The 26,976-nt window shown below is 41.5% G+C and overlaps 1 protein-coding gene across 1 annotated transcript in view; it reads left to right on the top strand.

Annotated features, from left to right (window-relative positions):
- gpc3 (glypican 3) overlaps window positions 1-26,976 on the top strand; it is a 137,327-nt gene that overhangs the window by 56,674 nt on the left and 53,677 nt on the right. Inside the window, exon 3 of the mRNA XM_042493550.1 lies at window positions 20,650-21,335. Coding sequence (XP_042349484.1) covers window positions 20,650-21,335 — 686 coding nt within the window. The remainder of the gene's footprint in view (window positions 1-20,649; window positions 21,336-26,976) is intronic.

Below are 26,976 nucleotides of genomic sequence, written 5' to 3'. Positions count from 1 at the left end.
GAAGGTTAGATCAGCTCTAATTAATGGAGACAAAAAGTAAAGACAGATAGAGGGGAGAAAGACAAACTGTGCAGCGGGGAAGAGTTGGCCTTTGGTCAAACCAGGAACTTGTTAGGCTTTTTGTGAGCCCTATTTGTGCGTCTGTGTGTTTTGTTCATGTTCTGGTGACTGAGGCATACTCCGTACAAAACTGGCATCAACCTTAACAAGTGTGTGTGTGTATGTGTGTGTGTGTGTGTGTGTTTGGGGGACGGTTGAACAAGGAGGTCCTGTTCAGCTTGTGGGATGAGAGAGATGTGAGAAAGGAGGCAGTGAAGAAGAGAAAGAGGATGGGGGAGAGGAGGAGAGGGGGAGAGGAGGAGAGGGGGTGGGGCGTGTCTCAGCCATTCAGGCAGCGTAGGCGTTTGTCTTTCATCTCCACTCTCACACAAACAACAAAGACGCTCCGAGAGGGTTTTTTCCCCCTCCGTCATGTACAATACCCTTTCTTAACTCTCACCTATTTATAGTCGTGCAGGTTGAGAAGTGCCATACACTTTGCAGCATCATTTAATTAGGTGCTTGTTTACCAATAAACCCAGAGAAGTGAACTCGGCTCAGAAACTCAACTGTATGAGCAAACAAGAGACTCAGCTGTGCGGTTGTGATCTGACAGGAGGAGAAGAACAGGAAGAGGTGGCGTACTGGCAGGCCAGGAAGTTTTTTTTTTTTTTTCAGCTGTGGCAAAGAAGAAGATCATTATGGCAGCGGTTTCCTTTTGTTCGACCCCTTATTACAAAGACAAACAGACAAGGAAAAATGAAGTGCTGCCCGAGGTCACATAGTTATGGAAGGAAGCGGTGGATGCTTATTTACATAATGCTTCATGTCACCAGTGCACACAGCAACAAGAGTAGCAGCAGTGATGATGTAACCCCTCATCAAGACTCTCAGCCTCCTGAAGGCAGAAGTTCTGTTGTTGCAAACATAGCACAATGCAATTTTTATGTTATTCTAATTGATTTTATTATTTGAGCACTAAAATGATTGAAGTCGTGGTATTTTGCAGCTGTTTTGCTTGTTTTTTTTTTGTTTTTTTTTTACGTATGTGTCCTTCTTATGTCTGTGACTACGCCTGCTCACTTTCTTACTAAGAGTGAGATGATGAGATTAGGGATGCACAATATGTCATCAGTATAGCAGATATTGGCTTTAAAATGAAATATTAGAATCGGCAAGTTTTTTTTTAAAAAAGGTTTTATTGATGAAGTGAACACATTTTTGCACAATAAATTAATATTACATGTGTTGAAAAGCATTGTATTTTACGTCTCCATCTGCTTGTGGGCTGTCCGGATAATCTGCATTATTTGATGTTAATTCTTTTGGAGTGGATATATTGATGTTGGTATCGGTCAAATGAGTTGTACTGTATACCGGAACATTGGATATAAGCAAAAAAAAAACAGTGTGATGCAACCCCAATTATGATTCATACCACCAGTTGCATTTTTTCCCCATTTCTGTTTGTATATGAAATAAAAAAAACGAGATGCAACATGTTATTTGGTGAGCACAAAGGCTTGGCTACACAATTTTTAAAACGGCAATATTTCAAAATCTCTTCACTCAGTGGATTTTCTCAAGCAGGCAAAATAAATCCTTGCAAATCATTTGTTGAGTTAAACTTTTGTAAACTGAAATGGAAATTCCAATAGAAAGTCATATTTGACAGTTCACACATGGAAATGGACGGGGAGAAAATGGATCTTCTGGGGACTGAAGAACAGAGCTGTAGACTTTAAGGGTCGGATATACTTTCTGCATTAGACGTCTATACACGTGCACGTGCACATGATTCTATTTATAGTACTATGAGGGTGCACATCAGTCCCCAGCAGTAAACAAGAGGGCCGGGAGGTGAGTTAACTGTCCTACCACCAACGTCAGAACGTCACAAACCTCAGAACAAAATGCCAAGGGGAGGTAAACAGAAAAAACAAAGATGCTTCAAGAGCAGTTCATATGACAACTAGCATTACTTGCTATTATATTAGTATAAAAAGTTCACAATAGCAGCACATCCAGATAGCAAAGGCTAGGTGCTGGACAAGCGATAATGCAAGAGCATAAGAGTATTTATGAATGAGAGCCTACTGAGTATCAGCTGACCTGTCAGTGACCTGGTGTAGTAGTATTTAAGGCGTGTGTGTGTCATTTGTCTGATGTAAGCATGTAGAAACGTTACCTAGGTGATAACTATATTAAAAATTCATGGGAGCATAATCTAGTGTGCAGACTTGGTTGTTCTTCTCTTGCTAGTATATTAGCCTTTAGCTTACCAGTGTAGTAAATTCAATAACTATTTTTTTTCTCGAAATGAAAAAGTATTCCTTTAAAGAAGAAATGTATTCATACTCTCATTAGTAGTAGGTGCAGATTTTTTCTGTTTTTTCCCCCACATATTTTTTTGAGCAAGATCAACAGGAATGCAAATCCAGCATGACAGATATCATTTTCATTTTTCAATTTTCCTTTTTAATCTCCTACATCTAATTCCTCTCCAAACCCACCCTCCAGGCATACGACAGACAGATGGACATATAAATACATACATATAAATATACACTCAAATAATAATAACCAAAGCCAGACAAAACAAAACAAAACAAAACACACACACACACACAAAGAAAAAAAGGGGAAGACTAATCAACCAGTCAAATAGTAGTTGTATCCCTGTGTCTCTGAGTCCTCGTGACTATTTGTGACTTTTTGTGACGGGCAGAAGGCAAGACACACCCAAATAAACACCCAGATCTTTGATAACTCATCATAATAAGACAGAAGTGAGTTTGTTCACATAGTTGATCAGCGGTTTCCAATTATGATAAAATCTATCAGTGGAATCTCTGAGTGTAAACTTAATTTTCTCAAGTCTCAAGAGGAACAGAATGTCATGTAGCCAGGCCTTGAATGAAGATGGTAGGGACGCTTTTCTCTTTTTTTATATGTAATTTACATTTATTTTTATCTTCTTATGAAAAAGTGAGCTCCATGAATTAAATACACCGCTGTTTCAGACTGCAGTTCCAGTGTCCATCTCACTACTGCTGCCTTATTGTGCGAGGCTTACTTTTGCTTTCTCCTTATCCTCTCTGCTGCCCTTAGTTGTACATTTTTTCCCCTGATGTCTTTCCACACAAACTCCTTCATCACCTTGCTGAATTTAAAAGAGAGATTATGCCACGCACTGTAATGGCAATTTTCAGGAGATGCAACGTTGTGGTAAATTACAGCAGTGAAACACATTTGAATGTCCTGTTAAAAGGCTTAAACCGGATTTTTGATGTATGTTGCTGGAAAGGATGTTTGTGCTGCACAGTGGTACTAAGCCAAATGCATTTTTCAGATGTCAAAATACAGCATGGGGATCTCCGCTCTGTTGTTTCGCTGATTGAATTTGGTGCCAATCATGTTGGTGTGTTTTAAAAAACCCAAAGATGCTTTGACTTCCTTCATCAATTTTAATTTACTGGCTCATTATAATTTGTAAGCCAGTGTGCTGTCGTGCTTAAGAAAATATTTGCTTCCAGATAAAAAGGGCTTTTTGGGCAGGGAGGGATTTCTTTCTGTTCGAGATCAGAAGTCCTCCTTTTTCTCTTTGGTTGAGAGATTAATTGTTTCTCTCTTTTGTTTCATAAACTGACATAATCCCCAAAATCTCAGGACATCTGGTGTGTTTGTAGGAGGCGACTCCAGGGGCATTGTTAAACTCATTTGCTGGGGATGGTGCCATATCAATATTTTACTGCAGTGTAGTAAAACAGTCATGGAAAATAAATACTCCAACAACATGCCAACAGCTACTGAAGCCAATTTTTCGGGTGACAACAGCAAATTGTATCCTCTTTGGTGTTTGGGGCTTCTTGATCCAGCTGCTTATCGGTGATGTTGATTTTAGCTTCAGATGATTCAGATTAATTAATCCCACTGGTCAAGTTTCTAAAGCTCTAAAACAGTTTTTTATGACTCTCTTAAGGCTATATAATGAGTATTACTGTCGTTACATGTCAATTTTCTTTAAAAAAAAAAAAAGATTTAAGAGTGGGATCCCTCAATTGCTTCCCACAACACTGACGACTGATTTGCAATTCAAAGATGTACAACTGCTGGGAACTGCAGTGAAATTTAGCCATGTGTCTTTGTGGTGGCAGTCCCTTCATTTAAAGCTGTGTGAAGTGATTTTTGAGTGCTACAGGGAACAGAGAGATGACAACAACACTGACGCCCTGATATGCCCTTGCTTTAGCAGACAGTTGCATACTTAGAAATACAGATATGTGGCTGTATCCCAGTGGGGTCATGTATCTATCCACCTCCATATCTGCATTTTTAATGAGCTAGTTTTAGGCTGTGGTGTAATTTCACATATCAGTATGGCTGCTTTAAGAGAAAAAATATTTACAGTGTCTGTGGTGTGTGCAGGTGTCATGTGTCGGAGGTTACCCTTGAAGAAATTCTTCACATCTGCTCACTATTGTGTGGGAAATTCACAGATATACACACGACACAATACAGCAAGGCTCCTGTAAGGTCAGCCACCAAAGTTCTCTAACGGTAAACTAAAATGGAAGGAATCTCTGCCTGTCTGTTCGGCTGTATGCATGTTTGTATGTCTTTTGATTTTTTTTCCAGTAGACTCAATGACAATGTCTTTACATCTCCCTAAAAAATGTTCTGACAGCTGGTTCAGAACGCTGCTGTTTGAGTCCTCACTAAGACCATGAAAGTGCCGCACATCTCTCTAGTTCTGAGGTCTTCACGCTGACTCCCTGTGTCTCGAAGAATTGATTTCAAAATACTTCTGTTGGTTTACAACGCATTGAATGGTTTAGGGCCCAAATACATTTCTGACCTTCTGCTCCACTATGAACCAATGAGACCTCTCAAGTCAACCGGGACAGGTCTGCTTTGTGTTCCCAAAGTCAAGTGGAGTCAACATGGAGAAGCAGAATTTAGTTTTCACGCACCACATATCTGAACAAACTGATTACAGCAGTAGATAGGAAATGTAGGAGAGGTAAATGTGCTTTTATAATATGTCTCTTTTGCACTTTGTCTTGATGCTTTTAATGTTTTATGTGAAGCACTTTGAGTTGCTTTGTTGCCGAAATGTGCTATATAATGCTACAGAGCGGGTCATCTGTTAATCGGACGATCAGCGGCTCGGCCCCCGGCTCCTCCAGTCCACATGTCAAAGCATCCTCGGGCAAGATACTGAACTTTCCAAGTAGTGTGAATGTCTAAAAACTGAGTAGGAAGTGGCACCTTGTCAGGTCCCCTCAGCCGCCAGTGTGTGAACGTATGTGTGAATGGGGGAATGTGACATGTATCGTCAAAGCGCTTTGAGTATTTGGAAGACTACAAAGGTCCTTTACAAGTGCAGGTCTTTACCATATAATTAAACTTTCCTTGCCTTCTCAACAACCGTTAATCCGATCCACTTCACACTTGGCGGGCGCATTGCTGTAGAAGTGCAGTGTCAAGTGTGAGCTGTTGAGAAAGTTACTACAGCCAGAAGAACACCCTGTGAAGTGTACTGAGAGAGGACCCCTATTAACTGTTAAACCTCTGATTGGCGTGCTAGATACAAGCATCACTGAGTTAAGTACATTCAAGAATAGATGAAGAAAGAGAGACTGGAGATTTTACATTGCAACAAACTCAAACATTTAAAGCATCAGTGATGTAGCTTCCAGAATTAACACTTTTGTTCCCATAAAAGGCATTCCTTTGGCTTTACTGAAGCCATATAATGTTCATGTAAGCTTTTGCACCTGAAGGTGTGTTGCTCACGATCCAAAGAATTGCAGTGTTGAGTGTGAAGTTGTTTGGATGAGTGGTTATCGAGATGCTAAGAGCAGCCGAACAGGCTTGTTTTGAACGGGCACTACACTAGAAAAACTAAAAAAGCCAAACTTATAACGAATCTGTTGGCAGATTGTTTCCATCTATCCAGCTCTCGAGCTTTTACAGTTTGCTGCAGCAGCCAAACAAAAGCTTGACTTCTTGCCTCTGAGTTGCCTGTGTGGGATGTTGAACAGGACTGAAAAACACTTGTTGCATGTTGTGTTCAGATTTTGGTCCTCTTCGGATAAGTGGTTCCATTTTCACTTTCTGTTTGCACACAGACAAATTTTCAGCAGACAAAGCGGAAGAGTATCTTATCCTTTAGTGCCTGATCTGTAGTTTCTTGTACAGTAATTAGCACGTTATCACTTCAGAACTTCACTAAAACCTGATATCTATCCGTGTGAGTGCTGACGGCGTCTGTTCCACTAAGTCTTTGAGAACAGCAGTACCCCCGAGAAACACTGTTCCCTCACGTTGTAGTCGTTTACCACATTCATTTGCAATTTTGGCTTTTCATGCAATGTCACTTAGGCCCCTACCCTGCTATGTTCTCTCAATGTGCCATTTCTCAGAAAATTGTCATTTCTTTTGGGTTTCTACATTTCACACTAAACTTCAGTGTTGCATCATCTTTTCTAAATGTAGAAAAAGTCTTGACACAAAGGGTTAACAGATACAAGTGAACAGCAGGTACAAAAAAAGTACAAAGAATATGAGGCTGTATATGATCGTGTTGGAGGTAGCAGCAGGCTGATCTGCCGTCGACATGAGTGGTTTATATGCGCAGGTTTAATGCCAAAACAAATGTGTTGCAAATAGGATGAATATTGTTAACTCTATCAAGATTATATGTTCACTTTATGATTCACCATGAAGAGGAGTAACTGATGAATGGTTTTTATGAATTTTATATGAGCTTTGCAAAACGCTGTCTTAGCTCATCCTCCTCTTTGTTTCTTCCTGGCACCCTTTGTGGTCGTCAGTGCGATCAGGGATTCTTCCAGTTTACACTTAAAACAGCAGAACACTGATTCATTCTCTGTCATCTTCTGAAGTCTGGCTGCGCGAGCTGTCTTCTCGCTTTGCACTTGCTCTTCGAAATGTTGCCGTTTCCCAACATTTCTTTTGTTTCTGAGACAGCTGCCTCCTTTCCCTTCACCAACTCCAAAGCTTTCTTCTCTGTCTTTACTCTGATAACTTTCCCAGTTTCACTCAGTGTTTCTCAGTCGATCTGTCAAACACTGCTGTAAAATCAGCATAGATCAGTTTCTGCTCCCTCTTTTCAGTAGCCTTTGGCTATTTCCGTTATTTCCCGCTGATCTTTTTCCTCCTCGTTCGCCTGACCCCCACGCCCTCCTCACCGCCCATATCAGTCCTGATACCTCCCTCCTCGGTGACAGCTACTCTGATAACCTGTGAGCTGCCTGTTGCCTGAACTGCAAGCTCCAACATTTTCTTCCTTTTTTATATTTTATGGCCTGTTGAGGTTACTTTCTGCCAGCCACAAAAAGCTCAGCTAGAGCTTTTCTCCCTCCACCACTTCTTTTAAACTGCTGCTGGTAAAAAGCTCCACATTTTCATGTTTCACATCAAAGTGTGTTGGCATGTTATTTCTCCCTGAGGCCAAACTTTCTCTCCCATAGCTAAGACTAAAGTTGAGACATCCTTGCTGAAAATGAAATGGTATGTTGGTTTGGAAGCCTCTGTCTCTAAGTGACTAACTTTAGTCCTTCAAACAGGCCGATTCTGTGTTTTTAAGCAGTGGTCCCCCCAGAAATTTCACATTGGGGTGGCCAAATGGGGCCACTGAAAATCTTGGGTGGGTATAGTTAACATTTTTAGTTCTGCAACAATGTTTTTTGAATATTCTGGTTTGCGTTATTCCTTAAAACTGCAAATATACAGCTTTAATATGAAGGAGAACATTGACTGTAAGGACCAAAACATTTACTGTATGAATGAGAGTTCTTGAAAATGGCCGTGCTGGTTGTTCCTTCACCATAATTTTGCCATTACACACCAAGTTTCCATTTTTCATCCGAAATAGTCACATTTAAAAACCTTACTTGTGCCAGTCACATTTGCACACTGATGAAACTTTTGTCAGTCATTAGAACAGGTTCGATTTTCAGTGTTTTTCACATTCGTCAAAAGCCTTGAAACTGAAGAAATTGTGGCGTAACCTGCAGGACACATCTACAACTACAGTGGGAATCTGGGCACACAGTGTCGTTTCATAAATCAAAATAGCCTACTTTCAACAGGTCAGAGTATTCAGGTGGATAGTGATGAGAGGGAGGATGTTTTAGAGCAATAAGGGAGAGACAGAGAGAGCACAACAGTGAGGAGGACAGCTCCTTCAGGTAGCCGCGGTGCCAATTGCAAGACGCAGGAAGTGAGTTGCAAAAGCCAGGGATGTTACTGCAGAGGAGAGAGGCAAAGACAGTTATGAGAAACTGAGTAAGTGCATTTTGTCTGACTTTGCAGTTTTTTTAAAAACCTTTACTTTAGGATTTTCAACATAGAACAAATATGTCACTTAAACATTTAAACCACAAAAGTCATAGTCATAGTCACAGTCATATAAATTATATATTCACAGTGACAGAAGGTTTACTACTACACTGTCAGTTCATTGCAATCCACTACATTTGAGATACTCTAGCACAGGGCTCCAAATCCTCAAAAATATTTTAGTCTTGTTCTTATTAGAGAACCTTAGAGAACCTTTCTAACTACAATACATTCATCCATTCTCATATCCAAATACCATATGTTGTGTGTGTGTGTGTGTGTGTGTGTGTGTGTGTGTGGTGTACAGTCTGAGTTCCACACGGTAGAACAAGTTTCTTTGCCACAACCATACCAAAAGAGTTTCATACTTTCATACTGCATTTTTTTTAAAAACAAATAGTACGATAAAAGATTTTGTCATTGTGCAAGGTTTCTTTGCTTTCTTTTTTGTATGTCAGATTAAAAAACTGCATGTGAAAAATAAGGCCTTTACTTTGGAGCCTTATTTTGTCCCTTTCCCGACAAGCTTTGTCGACATGTCTCGCACCAGTAGATGTTGGTTGTATTGCTGCCTTTGCGCTAGCTTAAAATATGAGCGCACTGCATCCCCATAAACAGAGTAATATCAGCCTCCAATTATTTTCGCAAGTGGGCCCCATTCAGGAGGCCATCAATTGTATCAGAGGGTTCATGGCCCCCCTGGCCCCCGCTTGGGGGCACCACTGGTTTTGAACTGTAAACACTGCAGCCGTTGCGCTGTGCTCTGCAGTCTGTAATGAAACTGTCATTGATGTCCTTCAACCCTCAGGGGTTCAGGCAGTCAATTACAAACACAATCACACACTAACACACACATGCACTCACAGTCCATTTGATCTCTGACAAGAGTAAGTCATTAAGTAATCTTGCACTGCAAGTATGTAGCAGTATCAAACAATACAGTTTAAATACTGTGTGTTGTTATAAAGAAAGAGCCAGTATAAGAGAATTAATTATTAAGACAGCAAGGCACTGGCCTTTCTAATCTTTTATTAAAGTCAGCGTGTATTAATTAAGAAGGAAGGTGGGATTTCCTCTCAGCTATGCACGTACACACTCACAAACATCGAGGGGGTAGAGTGTAATTTAATGAGTGTAATATCACGTGTTTTAATTTGAACTTCTAATATTCTGAGGTCACATTGACTAAAACAATGCAGTGAAACATCTGAGCCTCTAGCTGCAGGTCAGACACAGGGGACAGAAACCTGATATGATAGTTTCACCATCGTTTTTTAATCCACTGAAAGTTCTTTGTCTTGTAGCGACTTCACATTCACGATTAAGCTAGCGGCCGTCCAGTCATCCCTCCCGCACCCTCACTGTTTCACTCCATCTCTTTCTCTCACACTCCTTGTTTCTGCCTCTATCTCACACTGTGCACCCATCTGTTTCAAGAACTTCAAAAACACTCTGTATCCCCTCGCTGCTTTTCTGTATAAGTTCACTCCAGTTCAGTCCATTGCTCTTTTATGTCTTAAAAGCCCCAACTTCAAAAAGAAAAGAATCACATCTTTCCTTACTGTTTAAGCACTTTATGAAATGGCAATGCAAATATTTCCTCTGTAACGTTTGTCTCTGTTTGAAAGCAAGCTGTGCAGAATTAAGCCGGTGCATGGGCGTGATGTGTTGCGAGCATGAAAGATAGACTGAGGGTGAATGAGTGGGAGTGTATTCATCTTAAACCACAGGATCTACTTAGAGATGCATATTGGATTAATAGAGCTTGGATGCTTGATTTGGAGTGGAGTGCTCAAGCTGTGTTTGTCGTGACCTCTCTCATCTCTGCTCAAACTGTCTCCACTCTGGATGGGATGTCGGCTTTTTTACTCGCGTCCTCAAATCACAACCCCGGAGAGCAATGAGAGGGGTGTGTGTGTGTGGCAGTCTGTGTTTGTGTGTCCAGTCTCTGTCTCAGCCTTTGTGCTGGAAATGAATCCATTATTGGAATAGCCTTTCACTTCTGAGTGGTAAAGATTCCTCTGAGTCCAAAGATGTATCCACCATACGTGTATTTTGTCTGCTAGGTGAGCGTTTGATTGCGGTGTCAGGTCTCTCTCACCCGTGGCTGAGTTTTTGGCTAGAGGTGCGCGATGTGTCTCGCAGCTCTGGCACTGCTTGACTCCAGCTGCCTTTGAATGCAGCTTCAAAGCCTGCCTCGCTGAATGTTTCTCTCCACACGTTCTGGCACTATTCACCAACCCCCTCCCTCCCCTCCTCCTCTGCCCCTCCAGCTCTCTGTTGTGTTTTTCCAGTTTACTTTTGCCCTCGCGTCCTTCCCATCTCGCTGTGTCCTCTACTCGGCTGTACACCGTGTCCTCTGACAGCGCCTGTGTGCCTGTCTTAGATAGAGCGCGATTCAACTTTGACCTCGGCGAGGACCGCGGCGCCACAGATCAATGGAGTCAATGGTGAAAGACGGAAATATGGAGGCAAAGGAAGCCTCCTGGCATATTCTCTATCAGGAGGGGACAGCAGTATTGGTTTGTGTGAATGTCCAATGCTTCCTGTCTTTTATTGAGATATAAAAAGATGGGAGTAGTTTTGGATGCGGCTTATGGTTCCTGGTGTTTTTGTAAAATATGGCGATTTAGCCAAAATTGCGGACACTGGAGCAATTGAAGTAACAATGGAGAGCAATCTGATTTGTAAAAAGTTGTTTCACTTTGGAAACAGACATCAAGGAACTGACTTTTTTATGATAAATTGCACCAACTGTGCCATTGTTTGCCATGAAAACAAATCCCTTCTTAATAAACTCATACATGAAGATTGAGTCTTACATAATTTAGCAATCACATAAGGAGGAGATTGGGGAGGAGGAGGGAGCTGCAGCAACATAGCATGAGTATAGAGTAATAGCAAGAAGTGTCTGTTTATAGTGGCCTCGCTGTGCACCTGCATATATGACTGGGAGTCAGTCAGCTGCTGATGAATGAGCTGGTGATCCTGCAGCATGAGTAAAGAAAATGACGTCAGTCAGCTCATGCACAACATGAGTGCTCTGCCTGAACTCATGGTATTCTCTACATGGAAATATGTATTATTTTCACATATAATAACAAAAGTTTGTTGGATGTTGTTACCTTTACTGTTACCAATACTGTTGTTCTTAGGTATATGACTTATAATTCTGGTTTATGAGTTAAGTTGTTATGTTGTATGTCCTTGTTTTAAATGCTGTCATTTTCTGAACTAACTATTATTTGCCTTTACTCACTTAATCATTATATCCACATTACTGATAATTTAATTTTCAAAAATCTGTGTAAATATTTTGTGAAAGCACCCTACAGTATTGGCGCAAAATGGATGTTGAATTATTAGTCAGCAACATTGTGATATTTGACTTTCTTCATATTTCCCAACCGTACAAAAAACACAAGCAAACAAACTCCAGTTTAGCTAAACTAAAGTGGAGGAGAAAACACATGCACAGAGTCCCTGGTTACAACTTTGACCTTCTGTCCTTATTGAAGTTGTGCAATGAGGGATTATTACTAAAACATGCAGTTTTCCTTCTGTCTTCATCTTTATTATGATTTGGATAATTTGACTTAACTATTTGCTTGTTCGTAACATGTCTGAGTTGAGTCTGCTGTCATGTTCACAAATGTTATCAGTTACATTGATGGTGAATACCATGTTCAGAAAACATGCAAATAATGGCCAAAACTCCAAAACAAATACCCAAGTTATGATAAACTTGAATCATCCATTGTGCACTATTTTTTAAATTACTATTGGTTTAAATAAACAAAGGTAATAATATTTTAACCATGTGAGATTTATAAAAACTCTCTTCAGTTCATTTGTTTATGGAGAGCAGACTCCAGCTAATAAGAGCAGTGGGTGAATTGTCATTTTTTTCTTATTTATCCAGTTGTGGAGAAACATTTTCCAGAAGCTTATTGAGAGGCAGAAAAATGAATGAGGAAAAACCTTTGTGTGTGTCTGTGTGTGTGTGTGTGTCTGTGTGTGTGTGTGTGTGCGCGCGTGTGTGTGTGAGTGTGTGTATAGCTGTAGTCCTTCCACCTGACTCACACCTTACCCTCCCACTATGATTTGCCAAATGTTCGCCCACACTGTCACCACCTGGCTACTGCTGTGCACTGTGTGATTGCATTGTGTATGTCTGTGTGCATGCGTGTGCTTGTGTGTGAGACAGGGTGCTCTCTAACAGATGGAGTAACCTAATACATGTCTCATTTCTGCCCCGCTGTCCATTGGCCCTCATGGTCTGCTGGTGATGCTATCTGGGCTTTACCAGCATCCTGTCTGCTTTGTTCCTGGAATCAGCCCATCCCCTCCCCGCCCTGCCTTGCCGTCACCGCCGCCGTCCCGTAAACGCAGGGCACACGGACGAAGACACGCTCAGGTCCCGCAGGAGCAGCTGGTCAGGTGGAGCTGCTCTCGGGTTACCTGGGACAGGTCGCTCTGTGGGAGCAGAGTGAAATGTGTCTGGAAAAACAACATATTGTTTACAGTCAATGAACAGATGCTGCTTTTGTTGTCAACAGGCTCATAAAATCATAACTGAGTGCAAAGCCTGCTGGGAGGTTTGTGAGTGTGTCGGCCTGCGCACATGTCTGAATGCTCAATATGCTCATTTAGAAAACATTAGAAGTGATTTGCAGGTTTTTACTGCAAACACATGCTTTTCATGCATTTTGACCACCGTTTGCTTATAACGTCCCTTTAAAAAGTCTAAATTATACAGTCAACAAGCTGAAAAAAGGGCTGATTTCTACTGAATAGTTCAACGCTTCATTCATGAAGTTGACCTTCAAATTCAGGTTCAACATTTGAATGCTGCTCAGTTGTTCTTTTGTGTCTGCTTCTAGTCATTCTATTTAAAACGGGTATTTCTGCACAGTTACAAAAAAAATAAGGCTACACTTTGATGATTAGTGCTATCCTGTTTGTAGAATTACATTTCAGTGGTGGCTGCGTAGGATTGTCTCTGTTATTCAGACATTTTCTATAACTTCAGAGCAATGTCAAGTCCAAAAGTGTTGATTTCTGTAAAAAAGATAGATGTAATCATTTCGAAACTTCACAGCATGTTTCTATTAAACAAAATAAATCCATATTTAACATTTAGCTTTATAAAAACATAATTTTCACTGCAGCTAAAAAACATTTTGTTCTCCCGTTTGCTGCACACAAAGGGAGGCACGCAGCTGTATTCAGTTAGTCCAACAACAAACTAAATTATATTTATTCATTAGAAAGATTATTTAATAAATAAAAAAGGCTATTAAGTCTGATGAATAACTTCATTCATATTGAGGATTTTGTTTGAGTATTACATATTGAAAGCTTTATTTGAAAACGTCAGGAGAAGCTTCTGATGTAAAAAAAACAACAAAAAAAAACAGCACAGTTCTACTGTTTTTTCTTTATTTAATCAAAAGGTCCACTTTGGAGATACAGCGTTTCCACCTAACACACAGTGCCTTTTTATACCTGGTACATGTGTTTCTGTGGTCCGGGCACAAGTGGACATCTGAGACAAATCACTGTTCACCCATGTGTCTATCATTCGTCTTGTGTTCGGATTCTATTACTGCCTACATTACTTACATCTGAAGGTTAAAGGGACAAAGTACAGTTATTACGTCCACAGGCTCGCTCTTGCTAGTCACATCGGTGGTTGTGTCGGTAAAGGTAGAGATGTCTTTCCATGGTGCAAAAGAAGATGGAAGTAAGTGGAAAATGGACAAGTTATGGAGCATTAGTGTGCTGTCACCAAAACAACCACGACATCCTGCACTGATGACGTAGTCCTTTCAGGAACGCATCAGGCTGCGTAGGGTTTAACTACGAAATCATACGCTGTTTGAATAATGGGCATAGCTATTAAGATGTCAGAGAGATCGTCAATCTGCCCGTCGCCATCTTGGGTTTTTTTTTTGGAGCTAAAAGTGACCGTATCAGGAGGAGAGGTTGGAGCTGTGGATGAGTGAGGGATGGATCTGACTCACAGACTGTGGTGACGCCCTGCAGACAGCCTGTCACTCCAAAACGTTCTCATCTCAAGTCGTAACATATTCCCATTTTGCAGTGGACATCCGTGTTTCCATAGTACACTCTAGATATCCTCGCTTGATGCTGTCTAGCTGCATTTCATGTGGATGCAAAAAGCGTTGCAATCTTAGGCCAAAATCACTGTCCCTGGTGGCAGTATTTTACATGTTTGGCCTGAAAACGGGCTGATCACAAAAGCGGCCCCACTCTTGAAATGCAAAAGTTTCGGCCTTAATAAAATGTAAATGAGTGAATTATATAAAAATTCACCCCACATGGTTGACATGAATGTTGAAATCAGCTATAGACTGTTTTTGTACCACACTGTAAAAAAACAAATTAAATGTTTTTTTCTGCTGTTAAGTTGGCCATTCAAACACTGGGGTCTGTGGGGACTGACTGGCTTCTGGAGGCAGCCTCAAGTGGCCATTCCAGGAACTGCAGTTTTTGGCACTTTGTCATATTTTAGCCTCAGAGGTTGCTACCTGGGTCAAAAGCATCCCAGACCACCTCGGCAAATGGTTTGACTGATCGGATCACAATGCGTCCAAGTGGTTGTTTACAATATTTAGCACTGTTGACATGTGATCAGATCACCTGAGACACGTGTTGACATGAGGTATAAACCAAACCGCAGTGTGCTGGCGTGTGTCCTCCTGCCAGTTCTCTCTCTGCGCCCTGGACAGGTACTGTCTTGTCACCGGGACCAGGTGGCAGCGGCTTCTCCATCTATCTCTGTGTCGGCTAGAGGTGACACTCCATCAGCGAAATGGATTAGTCTCATTGGCTGGGTAATTTATTGATGTTTTCCTCTCCTGGGGATAATAGGTGTACGGGCCGCTGATTGATGAGGCCACAAGGCGCATGTCTGCCTCCGCGGCGTGTCAACCACAGTCGGCGGCCGGTCAGTCAGTCTGGCGTGTTATGAACTGCGGAGTTGACTTATGTAACACCCAGACTGATGTCCTCAAGAACATCAAATATGCTCGTTTGACAGGCCATTCATAGATTATGTGAAAAGCCTGTTTTATGTCAGCTGGAGAGCATTGAGAGCTTTAAGGTGTCAGAAATAAGTGACCCGACTGTGGCACAGATTTATTAGACTTCTATAGACTACCTAAAATCTTACTTTATCACATTTTAATCGGTGGTGTTTATTAATGGTGTGACATGTACAGAAAGTAGATATTACAATAAAGCGTTCACAATGTAACACTGCAGATTTATGGCATCAATGACGGTGTGATAAAGTGGCTTTTGACAATTGGAGTTAATTTAGTGGATATCCATTTTTTAATGCACAGGGAATCTGAGAGGCCTGAACTCCTCGAAGTAAACATTATCTGGCTGGTGAAGCAGTTGGACAGAGGTAGAGCAGGAGAAGTGGAGACGTTTCCCTCGGCCTTGTCCTGTTGGCGTGTCTGTAAAAAGCCTTCAGTCTCAGAGGAGAGACAGTTTTCCAGCAGCCGGCCTTCTGTCTCCATCTGTGACACAGACAAAATAAATGCTACTGCTAATTTTAAGTGTGACCCAATATGTTTCTGCGGGCTCCTCCTCTGGTAATGTGTGCTCTTGACCTCCTGCAGTTGTATCCAGAGTGTCACAGGCCCCTGACATACAGCCCCTCTCCCCTCCATTAGAGGACACCTGATCCTGCACAAGCTTTCACTGATGAAAGAGAGCGAGCTGCGTGCGCAGGAAATGGGCTCGCAGTGGTTCTTACCATGACCCGGGCTACTTAGAGCCATTGAATTGCATTTATGAAGAGCCCTCTACTCTTTCTCTTTACCGTTACAAAGTGGCTCTCCTCTTTGTGGTGTAAGAGATACTACAGGTAGCAGCTAAATCACAGGAGTTGATGTAAGAGGCTTTCGTAGAATCCGAGAAAAGGGGAAGCAAATAGCTGTGAGGTGGATGTGCATTTTCCTCAAATATTCGACCAGTAACCAAATACGTAGGATATTACCAAGAAAAGGAGATTTTGTATTTCTATGTACATCTGCGTGTGTTTTTCTGTGTGTGTGTGGGCGTGTCTTACCTCCTCCCGTTCTGTCTCCTTGTCTCGGCTGGCAATCTACACATCTGTCTGCTCATTGATCACAGAGGGAAGTGCTTCGAGTCGCAGCGGGACAGCCGTAGCCTGAAAATCTAAACAGATGCTCCGCTGCTCCCGAGCATCCTCTCACACTCACCCAAACATCCTCAAATGTTCTGTTTTTTTAATACCATAAAATCACCCAGCAACTGTTTTGCTGAGCATGCATGCTGTTTTCCACCCTGTTTCTTACTCTCGCACACATTCAAATTTACAACCACAGCCTGCTACTCTTTACCACTGAGGTAGTTTGGGGAGAAATGGCTCGATTAAAGTGAGACTATGCAACTTCTGCTGAACAGTTAATTGTTAATTAAAGAATAATGTATTGAATTTATCCTAAAGTCTGGGTAAAGCAAAAATAAATGTTAGAAGTTTGTCACACCATGGAAAAATGTTTCCAGCCACATCTGAATAATTAAAAAACTTGCCAAATAGGGCTGTGCAATATGACGAAATATATCATCTGATAACAGAAAAAAAACCTCTATTGTTTTATATGATGCTCTATTGTTTATTTCATTTACATCATCTGATAATTCTTTGTGTCTGTCCGTGTGGCTGAGGTAACGTCTACACAATGCACGGCACCAAAATAAACAAACAAACATGGAGAAGCTGGAAAGCGATACTGAATTTGGGGATTCAGCTGGGTCCTTCAAAATAAAAGCACCATGGGTTCTGCTTTGATTTAGTAATTTATAACAATACTTTATTCAACTTTACAATAATAGTACTTTATACTTGATTTAACATTACAGTTAACAGTTAACAGTATATTAATAAACTTTATTTTAACAGTAGTTTATGTAACTTGATTTTATGGCGGTAGCTACTGTATTTGTAACTGTAGTTCATTTAATAATGTTATATTTTAGTAGTTTTCAGTAGTTTAGAGGATATTTCAAGATATTGAAATATATATCCTGTATTTTAAAGCCATATCGCCCAGCCCTTTTGTCATGTATATAAAATGAGGTTTCGAAATCAGAAGAAATTTAGCTCTAATACTCTGAGGGCACTAAAGGAGCTGAAACAAAGAATGAGCTGTTGCAAAGCAACAGACTCTTGTTAGTGGCCAACCAAGTAGCACAAAGTATCGTCGTGCTCAGCAGCTAATGTTAGTACAAAACACACATCCAAAGCAGTGAGTGATAATTGCTGTCGGGCCTTGTAGCCAATTCTAGCTTAAAGACTGAAAGGTATGTTAGTGACTGCAGTTTTCCTTGTGCTTATATGATTATGGATTTTGAACAGAATTGTTTAATCATGTATTTATTAGACTGAAAGAGCTAAGACAGCTTGTGGGAAGAAATGAATTGCCGGGGGCTGAATGAAACGGCACTGATACTATTTATGTAACGTTAGTTTTTGTATTGTGGGGGAGTTATTATGTTACGGATGGCTCAAGTGCATCATTAAGCCATAATTTCAGGCCTGCCCAGAAAATCTTAGACACAGAAATGGTGAAAACAGTTTAAAAGTCTAACACCACAATTCAGTACAACACAGTTTACAGTCTGACGTGTTTTCAATAAGTATTTTCTAACTTGTATAAGGTGTTTAGAAAGAAATATCTGATATTACTTTAACCACACTTAAATTCCTCCTAGACTCCCTTGAGTTGGGTGACTGAAAGACATTATCACTCAAAAGCAACTTATAGAAACACAGTGAAAATGCATTAAAACCTAGACATCCAGACAGCCTTGATAAAAAGTATATTTTTTATGTGATCTTGCCATTTACTTTGGAGGCCTGGAGTACAAGGTAACAGTATAGAATTTCATGGATATATATATATATATATATATACCGCAATAGACCTTGTACACTGGAACCAGAATCACTGCAGTAAAGTGACAACACAATAGTAAGTCAACAAAACAAATTTAGGTTATAGTGTGTTAATAACTACATTTCAGCCCTGTGAAATTTGTATGAATATAAACTGAGTGTTTGTGCAATTTGTGTTTGTGCATCTGGTTCGAATGGCATTAAATGGCATTTGTGGTAATCAGCCTCATTGATATGGGTTAAAAGGGTCCTACCACAGACGCTATAATCAATCCAAAAAATGTCAGTGTTTCTTGTTATGCAGCAACAGACAAAGTCAGTCAGTCAGTCTGTAGTATGAAGAGCAAAAAACTCCACATAGCAAGGTGATCAGAGTGGTGGACAGGTTGAACATGCACAGGACTTTTGCCCAGGAGACCCGGGTTTGTGTCCTGTGGAAAACCCGTCAATGTTTAGTTATTTTAACAATGCAACATACAGTATGTCACTTTTTCAGGCTATGTTAGTGACCAGCATTCTTATTGTAAATCAAACTATTATGTTTTCTCTAAACCTAACCCCGTAGTATAGCGCCTAAACTTGACAAAAGTGAAAGTGAAACCAAATGAAAGTGCTCCTGATACCAAGATGCATTTAATGGGCAGGTACCGGCGTTTTGAACCTACTACTCAGTGTAGTCCCCTTTAACTGATATCTAATAAAACTGATAAAACTGATATCTCATTTAAGTATAGTGATAACATTAGAAAAGGGTGATTTATTTGCCCCAAACAGAAACTGTACTGACTGTATGGCGTTAGCTGTTGCTAGTTTGAGATGTACGTACCGGCAGTGTATATGCAGTGTTTCATGTTTGTGACTAAGCTCAATGATTATCAGAATATCCAGTTCCCTCTGTTATTTTCCTCACTCATGTTATTATATCCATAATGTAAAAAATGGGGTCATAAAAACATAAAATATTTTTACCTCAAGTTGAAACATTTTCCACTTGTACGCCTTCGTCTCCATTCACACCACCCAGAATATGAATATGTGTCTGTGCGAAAGCTTCATAGCTGAGATGCAGCCCAGCAGCAGTTAGTCAGAAAGAGGGAGTGATGTTCATTTCCTCTGCTCGGCTTCAAATATTGTCACATTCTCATACGGACCTCCTCATGTGCATGAAATTGCATGTAGAAAAACACATTATACGGTAAAGAGACAGAAGTGTTACATCGTTCCTCGGTGCTGTCCGAGGACCCGCAGCTCTGTGTAGGCTGACGAGCTTCATTTGACCTCAGAGGAGCATGAAGAGAAAGAAATTAAACTATCCAAGCAAGAAAAATGAAATAACAAAGATGAAATGACTGGTTTTTGTAGCACAAAAAGCAATAACTTCCTCTAACGCCACTAAACCAGTGCCCCCCCTGCACCCCCGCCCTCACAAAGCAGTTGTGGCTATCACTCTCAACAAAGTGATGTAGTGGACTAGCTGCGGTATAAATGGGATTTCGGCATCCCTAGCTATTCTCCTGTCCAAAGCTTCATTTCACTGACTCTCAGCTCCCCTGCTAAGTTCAGTAATGGAGCTTTAAATCCCTCTGTTGTTGGGTCCTCACTCATTTTGCTACTGGGTCGATGATAGAGCTCTCGCTTGTTGTGCCACCTTGTTGATAAGGCTTCACTTTGTGCCTTAAAACGACACTGATTATTTTCCCTCCGCTCATCGGCCACGCACCCCTCCCTCCTGCGTGCTCTGTATGCTTTTCTCCCTGCAGACATCCGCATGCCTCTCTCAGTTGACTAATATATTGAGATAAATACTCTCTTTAAAAAGGGACTCTTTTTTTAAAGCTCTGTTCTCGCTCACTCTTTAGTTTCATAAAAAGGTCAAACCTCAGATCTTGCTTTTCATCTGTTGCGGCAGCTTTGGTCTCTTTATATTCTGAGTTACAGTCTTTTATTGCAGTGTAATGTGTGTGTGTTTGTCCTGTGTATGTGTGAGCAATCCCATTAGAGAAAACAACAGATTGAGAAAAACTGGGAGAAGGGAAAGAGAGGTTGTGCGTGGGAAGTTTTCTCTGCCTGTGATCATTAAGAGCGGGATGGATGTTTGGGGGGAATCTATTTGTGTTTCATGTTTTTGAGCTAAATTGCTGCCTATTTTTTGACAGCTTGCTTTAGTTGTTGTGATTGCTGAGGCATATCATCACCTGCTGAATGCAACAGCTTTCAAAAAGGTGGCCTGACTTTCACCCCGTCTGACTGTTTCTCTTACCGTTCTTGCTTTCTTGCAGAGGCCTTTGATCTGGTGCTGCGTCACGGCCGCAACTCCACCCTGTCCATGCTGAAGACAGAGTTTCCAGCTCTTGGGAGTGGAGCCCAGAGCTCTGTGGGGCAGCTCTTCTTGGACATGTCACTCTACATCCTGGGCTCAGACTCCACCGTGGACCACATGGTGGCTGTGCTCTACGGTCGCCTCTTCCCTCTGGCTTACCGCCGCCTGCTGGGCGGCAGTGTATCCTCTGCGTCTGAGGAGTGTGTAAGAGGAGCCTGGAAGGAGTCAGGAGCATTTGGCCCTTATCCCAAACTGATGATGACCCGTCTGTCTCGCTCCCTCCTGGCCACACGAGTCTTCCTGCAGGCGCTGAACCTGGGCATCGAAGTTGTCAACACCACCGACCACCTGCGGCCCGGCCGGGACTGTAGCCGGGCCCTGCTGAGGCTGTGGTACTGCCCACACTGCCAGGGCATGCTGGGGCCGCCAGCCTGCAGAGGCTTCTGTCAGGCTGTGATGCAGGGCTGCCTGGGGGGGGCGGCCGAGGTGCAGCCCCACTGGAGGAGCTACGTAGACGGATTGGGGAAGCTGGCTGGTGCCATGAGGGGAGAGCAGGACATGGAGGCTGTGGTTATTAGACTGCCTTCAATGATCAAACTGGCTCTCAAGCACGCTGTGAACGCCCGCACCCGCCTCACTGCCCTGGTGAGTCCAGCACACAAACACACTCACACAGCACTGCATTGACAAATACAAAGGGCTGCGTTAGTGTGTTCCTAGAAAAGAGACCGTCATCATCACCTGCAGGAAGTCCAGGTTGATTAAAGAAGAATTTCACTGAAATAAAGAGGGACCTGGGGCGGCACGGTGGCGTCGTGGTTAGCACTGTTGCCTTACAGCAAAAGGTCCCTGGTTGGAACGGGGTTCGGTCCGTGGGTGGGGGCCCTTCTGTGCGGAGTTTGCAGTGCGGAGTTTGCATGTTCTCCCCGTGTCTGCTTGGGTTCTCTCCGGGGTCTCCGGCTTCCTCCTGCAGTCCAAAGACATGCAGCTCAGGTTGATTGGTGACTCTGAATTGTCCGTAGGTGTGACTGTGAGCATGTATGTTTGTCGGCCCTGCGATAGTCTGGTGACCTGTCCAGGGTGTACCCCGCCTTCCACCTGATGACAGCTGGGATTGGCTCCAGCCCCCCTGCGACCCTTACGAGGATGAGTGGTTACAGAAAATGAATGACTGACTGACTGATGACTAAAGAGGGACCTCACATAAAACTAAGTTGTCTCTGCAGTAAAAGACGCAAGTACTTTTAAAATTGGTTTTACATGACCAGAGAAATCAGAGAAAAAGAATGCTTTTGCTCAAGAGGTAGAAAACCTACAACCACCAGGATGCATTGTGCTTTACCAGACACTCCTGCTGGTGGGTGACTGTGGAATGGTCCGTATGAAGCAATGGCGGCCGGACGGATGTTGTATTACAGTTAAACAGTAAGCTAAAACATGATTCTGAAAACATTTGAGGCGAGTAAAAGAATCTTGGTTTATATTTGATCAGTTGCTGCTTAGTTTTACTGTTTGATCTCTGTGTTTTCGGCCTCCTTTTTCACTGCGCAGTATGGCGTCCACTCCCTGTTCACAAACACATACCATTACCGTGAAATGGGGTGTTAAAATATGTTTCTGAAAACATTTTAGGTGTGACAAAGGCAGTGCAGAAACATAATGTTGATTTTTATTCTATAAGCACTGCCTTGTTTTACTGTTTGGTTGTATTTTGGTCCTAGTTTGAGAGACTCCACATTTGGTTTAGTGCGGTGCGTTAAATAATGGCTGTGGCTCAGGAGGTAGAATGATCATTTACCGATTGGAGGTTGGTGGTCGGTAGTGGTTAGATCCCTGGCTCTTGTGGACTGCATGTCAAAGTGGCTGTGTCATCAGTGTGTGAGTGCGTTTGAATGTTTATCTGATGAGTAAGCGTATGAGTGTATTTTGTAAAGCACTTTGATTGGCCATTAAGCCTAGCAAAGCACTAAATAAATTAAATCCATTTAACTTCAGAGCTAGCAACTGAGGGGGCGCCCCATTTGACTCTCTCTCCTGTTGTTGTCTTGCCTGAGAGCATTTTTGTTACATTCTCCTCCTAGCTCCGCCCAAGATGATTATGACTGGTTTTAAAGATATACAAACAACTCGTGCTTTTCCCCCTTTATTCCAGAATCACAGCAGGTTCACCATGGCACGCAGGAAAAAACGGTGAGCCACCGTTTCTCTAGATCTGCCGGCAGCTTAGACGCCCTTTACTGACTGAAGCACTGCTCATGCAGGCAGTGTGGATGCTCTAATTTGTTAACACGGGCGCCAAAAAAAACATAAGAGGTTTGGCAGCGCTCACGCATTGCTTCCGTGTCCAGTGTAAATCTGGCATCAAAACGACAAGACAATGTTTTTTCATATGCACGCAGAGTAACAATAAAGTTGTGCTGAAGTAACTTGAATCAAGCAGTAGAAGTACTGATGCATTATATTTGGAGTGGAAAGGTACATTATTACACTACTATACTCTAAACTGCAGCCTCTAACACACATTTTACACACATACATTTTGTGTGAAACTTGTGTGATACAACACATCGTTTTTTTCAGAGCTCAGTACAGACCATTTTTGTCGGATGGAATGCTGTGGACCTGCGCTCGGACTGTGCCAACGCGGTGGTCTCATTGAAATGAGTGAGGGAGCTCAAATTTATGATGAAGCGGCGCTAATGTCATGGTCAAACTTTGTCCTTCAGAAAAACACACAGGCTGTGAAGAAATGAAATAAATACCACTTTCAGTTCAGGTCAGAGGACTTTTATTGTGCGACGGGGGATAAGTGATCCAGGACACATTTCTTCACACCAACAACTAGATATCACCTTGTAAAAAAGCATTTCAAACAACTAGACACAGCTGCGACATGTAATTCCCCTACATTGAAAGCAGAGAATGCACCTTGGACTGAGCTGGATAAAGAGTGGAAAATAATCGAAAGGAGAGGGAGGCAGTCAGACAAATGCTCCCAGCATGTCTCACTGAAACTCGTCTCTCACTCCTCAGCAGCGGTGACCCGTTATGTGTGGTTTCAACTCCGATAAAACCGTCAAGTTTGTTCGTAGCCCACATGTGAAGTCAGGGAGAAGTGCTCATGAAATATGAAGACCTTTTTCTCTGCCAGAGTTACAGAGCTGGATGTGCTTTTGCTCCCGTATATCTGCTGAACTTTTCACTCTCACACCCCGAATCCCCGCGGTGACCAGGTTTCCACTCAGAACCCATCATTTATTAACACACAGGTTGACCTCACTTACTCTACAGCGCGAGGGCGTGGCTGCATCCATGAATCGCTGACTTTGGGGAAATCGTTCACTGTGTGTGTGTGTGTGTGTGTGTGTGTGTGAGATCCTTATCCAAAATTTAATAAGTCTTGTGTGGGTTTATTTCAGCCTGCAGTTCCAGTCAGCACAGATGACTTTACACTGTGTTTATGGCTCTGACTCTGGTTCCAGTATATAGGATTAAAGCTGCAATGGTCGCGTATTGTGCAGCACTGTGACAAGGTCGTGTGTGCGTGTGCGTGTGTGTGTGTTTGAATGTAATCTCACAGAGACAGTCCTCGCTCAGTGGTGTCATTGAAGGGACAGAGGCATTGTTTCCCAAAAGGCTAATTTTGTCTCACTGAGGAGTCGAGGGAGATCAGCCAAAATTAGACAACACCTGATTACTTGAACTCAAATTTAGGACTTGTTTGAATGCAGTGCTTGTTTGAATTGTTGCCTTTAAGGATTAAAGGACCATTTAGCATTTTTTTCAACATTTTAGCCAATTAACTCAAAATTGCCCTTCCATATACTATATTGGGGTTTGATGAGGTTGCAGTTCTAAATTTGTCCACCAGTAGATTTTCAGGATTTTGTGTAGAGATTTTTAGCAAGGGAGCTACCCAGAGCAGGGCTGGATTCTTGCATGATCTCATGATCTTGTAATCTCGAAAGGTAACGTGATTTGTAGAGACACAAAGAAGGAGAGAGAAGCTGTGAAGGCATCGAAGGTCCTGACACATCAAGCTGACAGTCAGCCGTTGGTCAGTGTTGGGCCGTTGGTGCACATTTGTTGACCTAGTCGCCAGGGTGTGTTTGCTGGCTCTCGTTGGCCATTGTCGGCTTTTTCTCAGCTGATTCAGTATGTTAAATCGTCTTGGGGATAGCAGAGCTATTGCTTAGAGAAATCAGTTCAGTTTAGCATATGAGAAGAGAAACAGAAGAGAGGAAAGCAAACCAACATTTAATTTAGAGATCAAAAAAAACTTGTTATAAGCTTATTTTTCTTTAACCATTGAGCTCTGTTGCGGAAACATTTCCTGATGGTTTGTCTTGTTATTCACTGATGCACTTTAAATAAGCTTTATTCTTTTGGATTGTGTTGAAAATGTACTAACTTGCTAACTAGTGCCATGACGATATTCTGGTTTCCCTTTTTGAGTTACGAATACAGCCTACTGCCGTCTGCTGCCACAGCATGGAGTTATTTTCTCTTGCGTAGACACAGAAGGTAACTGCTGGTTGGTGGTCGGTTGTAGTCTTTTCTCTTATGAGGCCACAGGTTTAGATTTCAGGGGGACGCAGGGGAGATGTCCCCCTCAATATTAAAAGCATGACAATAGTAGAGGACTGTCATTTTGACAAAATCTAAGACATTTATACTATAAGTTGATAAAGAAAATTCACAAATTGGCGCATAAAAATTCACCAGTATGCACAAAATTATGTGTTTGATGCTTCAAGAACACAGCAAGAAGAAAACACGACTATTTCTTGTATTAAACTCAACTGAATGCCTGCTTATCAGAACCAGAATCCCTCAAATGAACAACAGTCAGTTAACAAAACTACAGTCTGTTTCAGCAGAAGTTTTGTATTATGTTGAGGTATTTTGATTTTTACCTGCATTTCACAAGCAAACCTCGACATGAAGTAGTGAAGCCTTTTCATGTAATTATAGTATCTTTTAAATTATTCAGATGGATGGTGCCGCATTGGTGGTCTGTCTGAAAAGGTCAATGTGCATCATGACCCTCCTTCTTCGTATCGACAGATAAACGTCATGTAATCGACTCCTGGCCAAGAAAGAGATACAGAGAAGAGAGAGGGAGGAGTAACAGAAAGCATGCATGTGAGGATGAGCGGGGAGCGAATGTGTGCATGTATTGACAGAAGCAAAGAGGTGGAACTTTATTTGGTAATTACTCAGTGTAATTCTGTGTAATTCTGCAGTTCAGTTAGTGAATGTATGTAACAACATTGCAGACTGGAGTGTCTGCCAACAAGTTCATGGTGTGGGTGGGTTTATGGGGGGCTGCCAACATGCATTGCAGTCACAGTGTTCTTTTTTATACCACCACAGGGAGGCGCCAATGTCAGAAATGTTCAAATCATTGGCTGTAAAATCAGTTAAAAAACTGAAAAGAAAATTACAATAGTAATCAAGATGAAATAAACAAAAAAAGAAAAGAAATGGCTTTTACAAATTAATACATAAGTAATAATCTTAAGTATAATTTTATGTGAGATTTCGGTAGTATTTTGGAGCATGGTTTTGATAAACAAGCTTTATTTTGATGCTTTTTAGGCACACTGCCATCTTGTTTACCCTTAAAAAACTTTTTTTCCTCTTTTCAGATTAATTATAAATTGTGATGTTAAAAACATTGGTAGTTTTTTGTTATTAGTATTGAGTAGAGATTACTTTGCAAATGCTATAATCATAAATGTATTGACTAGAACTGGAAAAAAATGATTAAATGTGTGCATTTATGTTACCAGTGGTGGAATGTAACTAAGTACTTTTATTTAAGTAGTAGTATGAACGTAAAACAGAATATTAGATTCAGGGTTCATTATTATTTTTAAGCTTATTCTTATTTTTTAAACATATCTGTGACCACATATTTAGATCTAGAGCTATTTATAAAACATTCATGGATAAAATGTCTAAATGATATCCTTTGGTAAATGGTAAGAGACTGTTATTTATGAAAAGAGAGGTGATGGTGCAAAACGTGTGGAGGCATGTCAAATAATTTTATAAACACTGGGGAGGGACTCTTGTATTTTTATTAATTTTAAATACCCTCTGAACCCCAAAATTAACTGGCAGGCTTGAAAGGCATAAGTTTTTTTTTGAATTGTTAAACTTACTGAATTTTTCAGAGCAAGAAACTGTAAAAGCAGAAATTATTTTCAAATTTTCAACAGTCCTTGAACACATGTGCGTTGAACACTTCTTTAGGAAACACAACCAAATCTAAGCTTAA

Source organism: Plectropomus leopardus, chromosome 9 (assembly GCF_008729295.1).
Source record: "Plectropomus leopardus isolate mb chromosome 9, YSFRI_Pleo_2.0, whole genome shotgun sequence".
In the NCBI taxonomy this organism is placed as follows: domain Eukaryota; kingdom Metazoa; phylum Chordata; class Actinopteri; order Perciformes; family Serranidae; genus Plectropomus; species Plectropomus leopardus.
The sequence above is the reverse complement of the archived record's forward strand: the minus strand, read 5'-3'. Positions and strand labels throughout refer to the sequence as shown.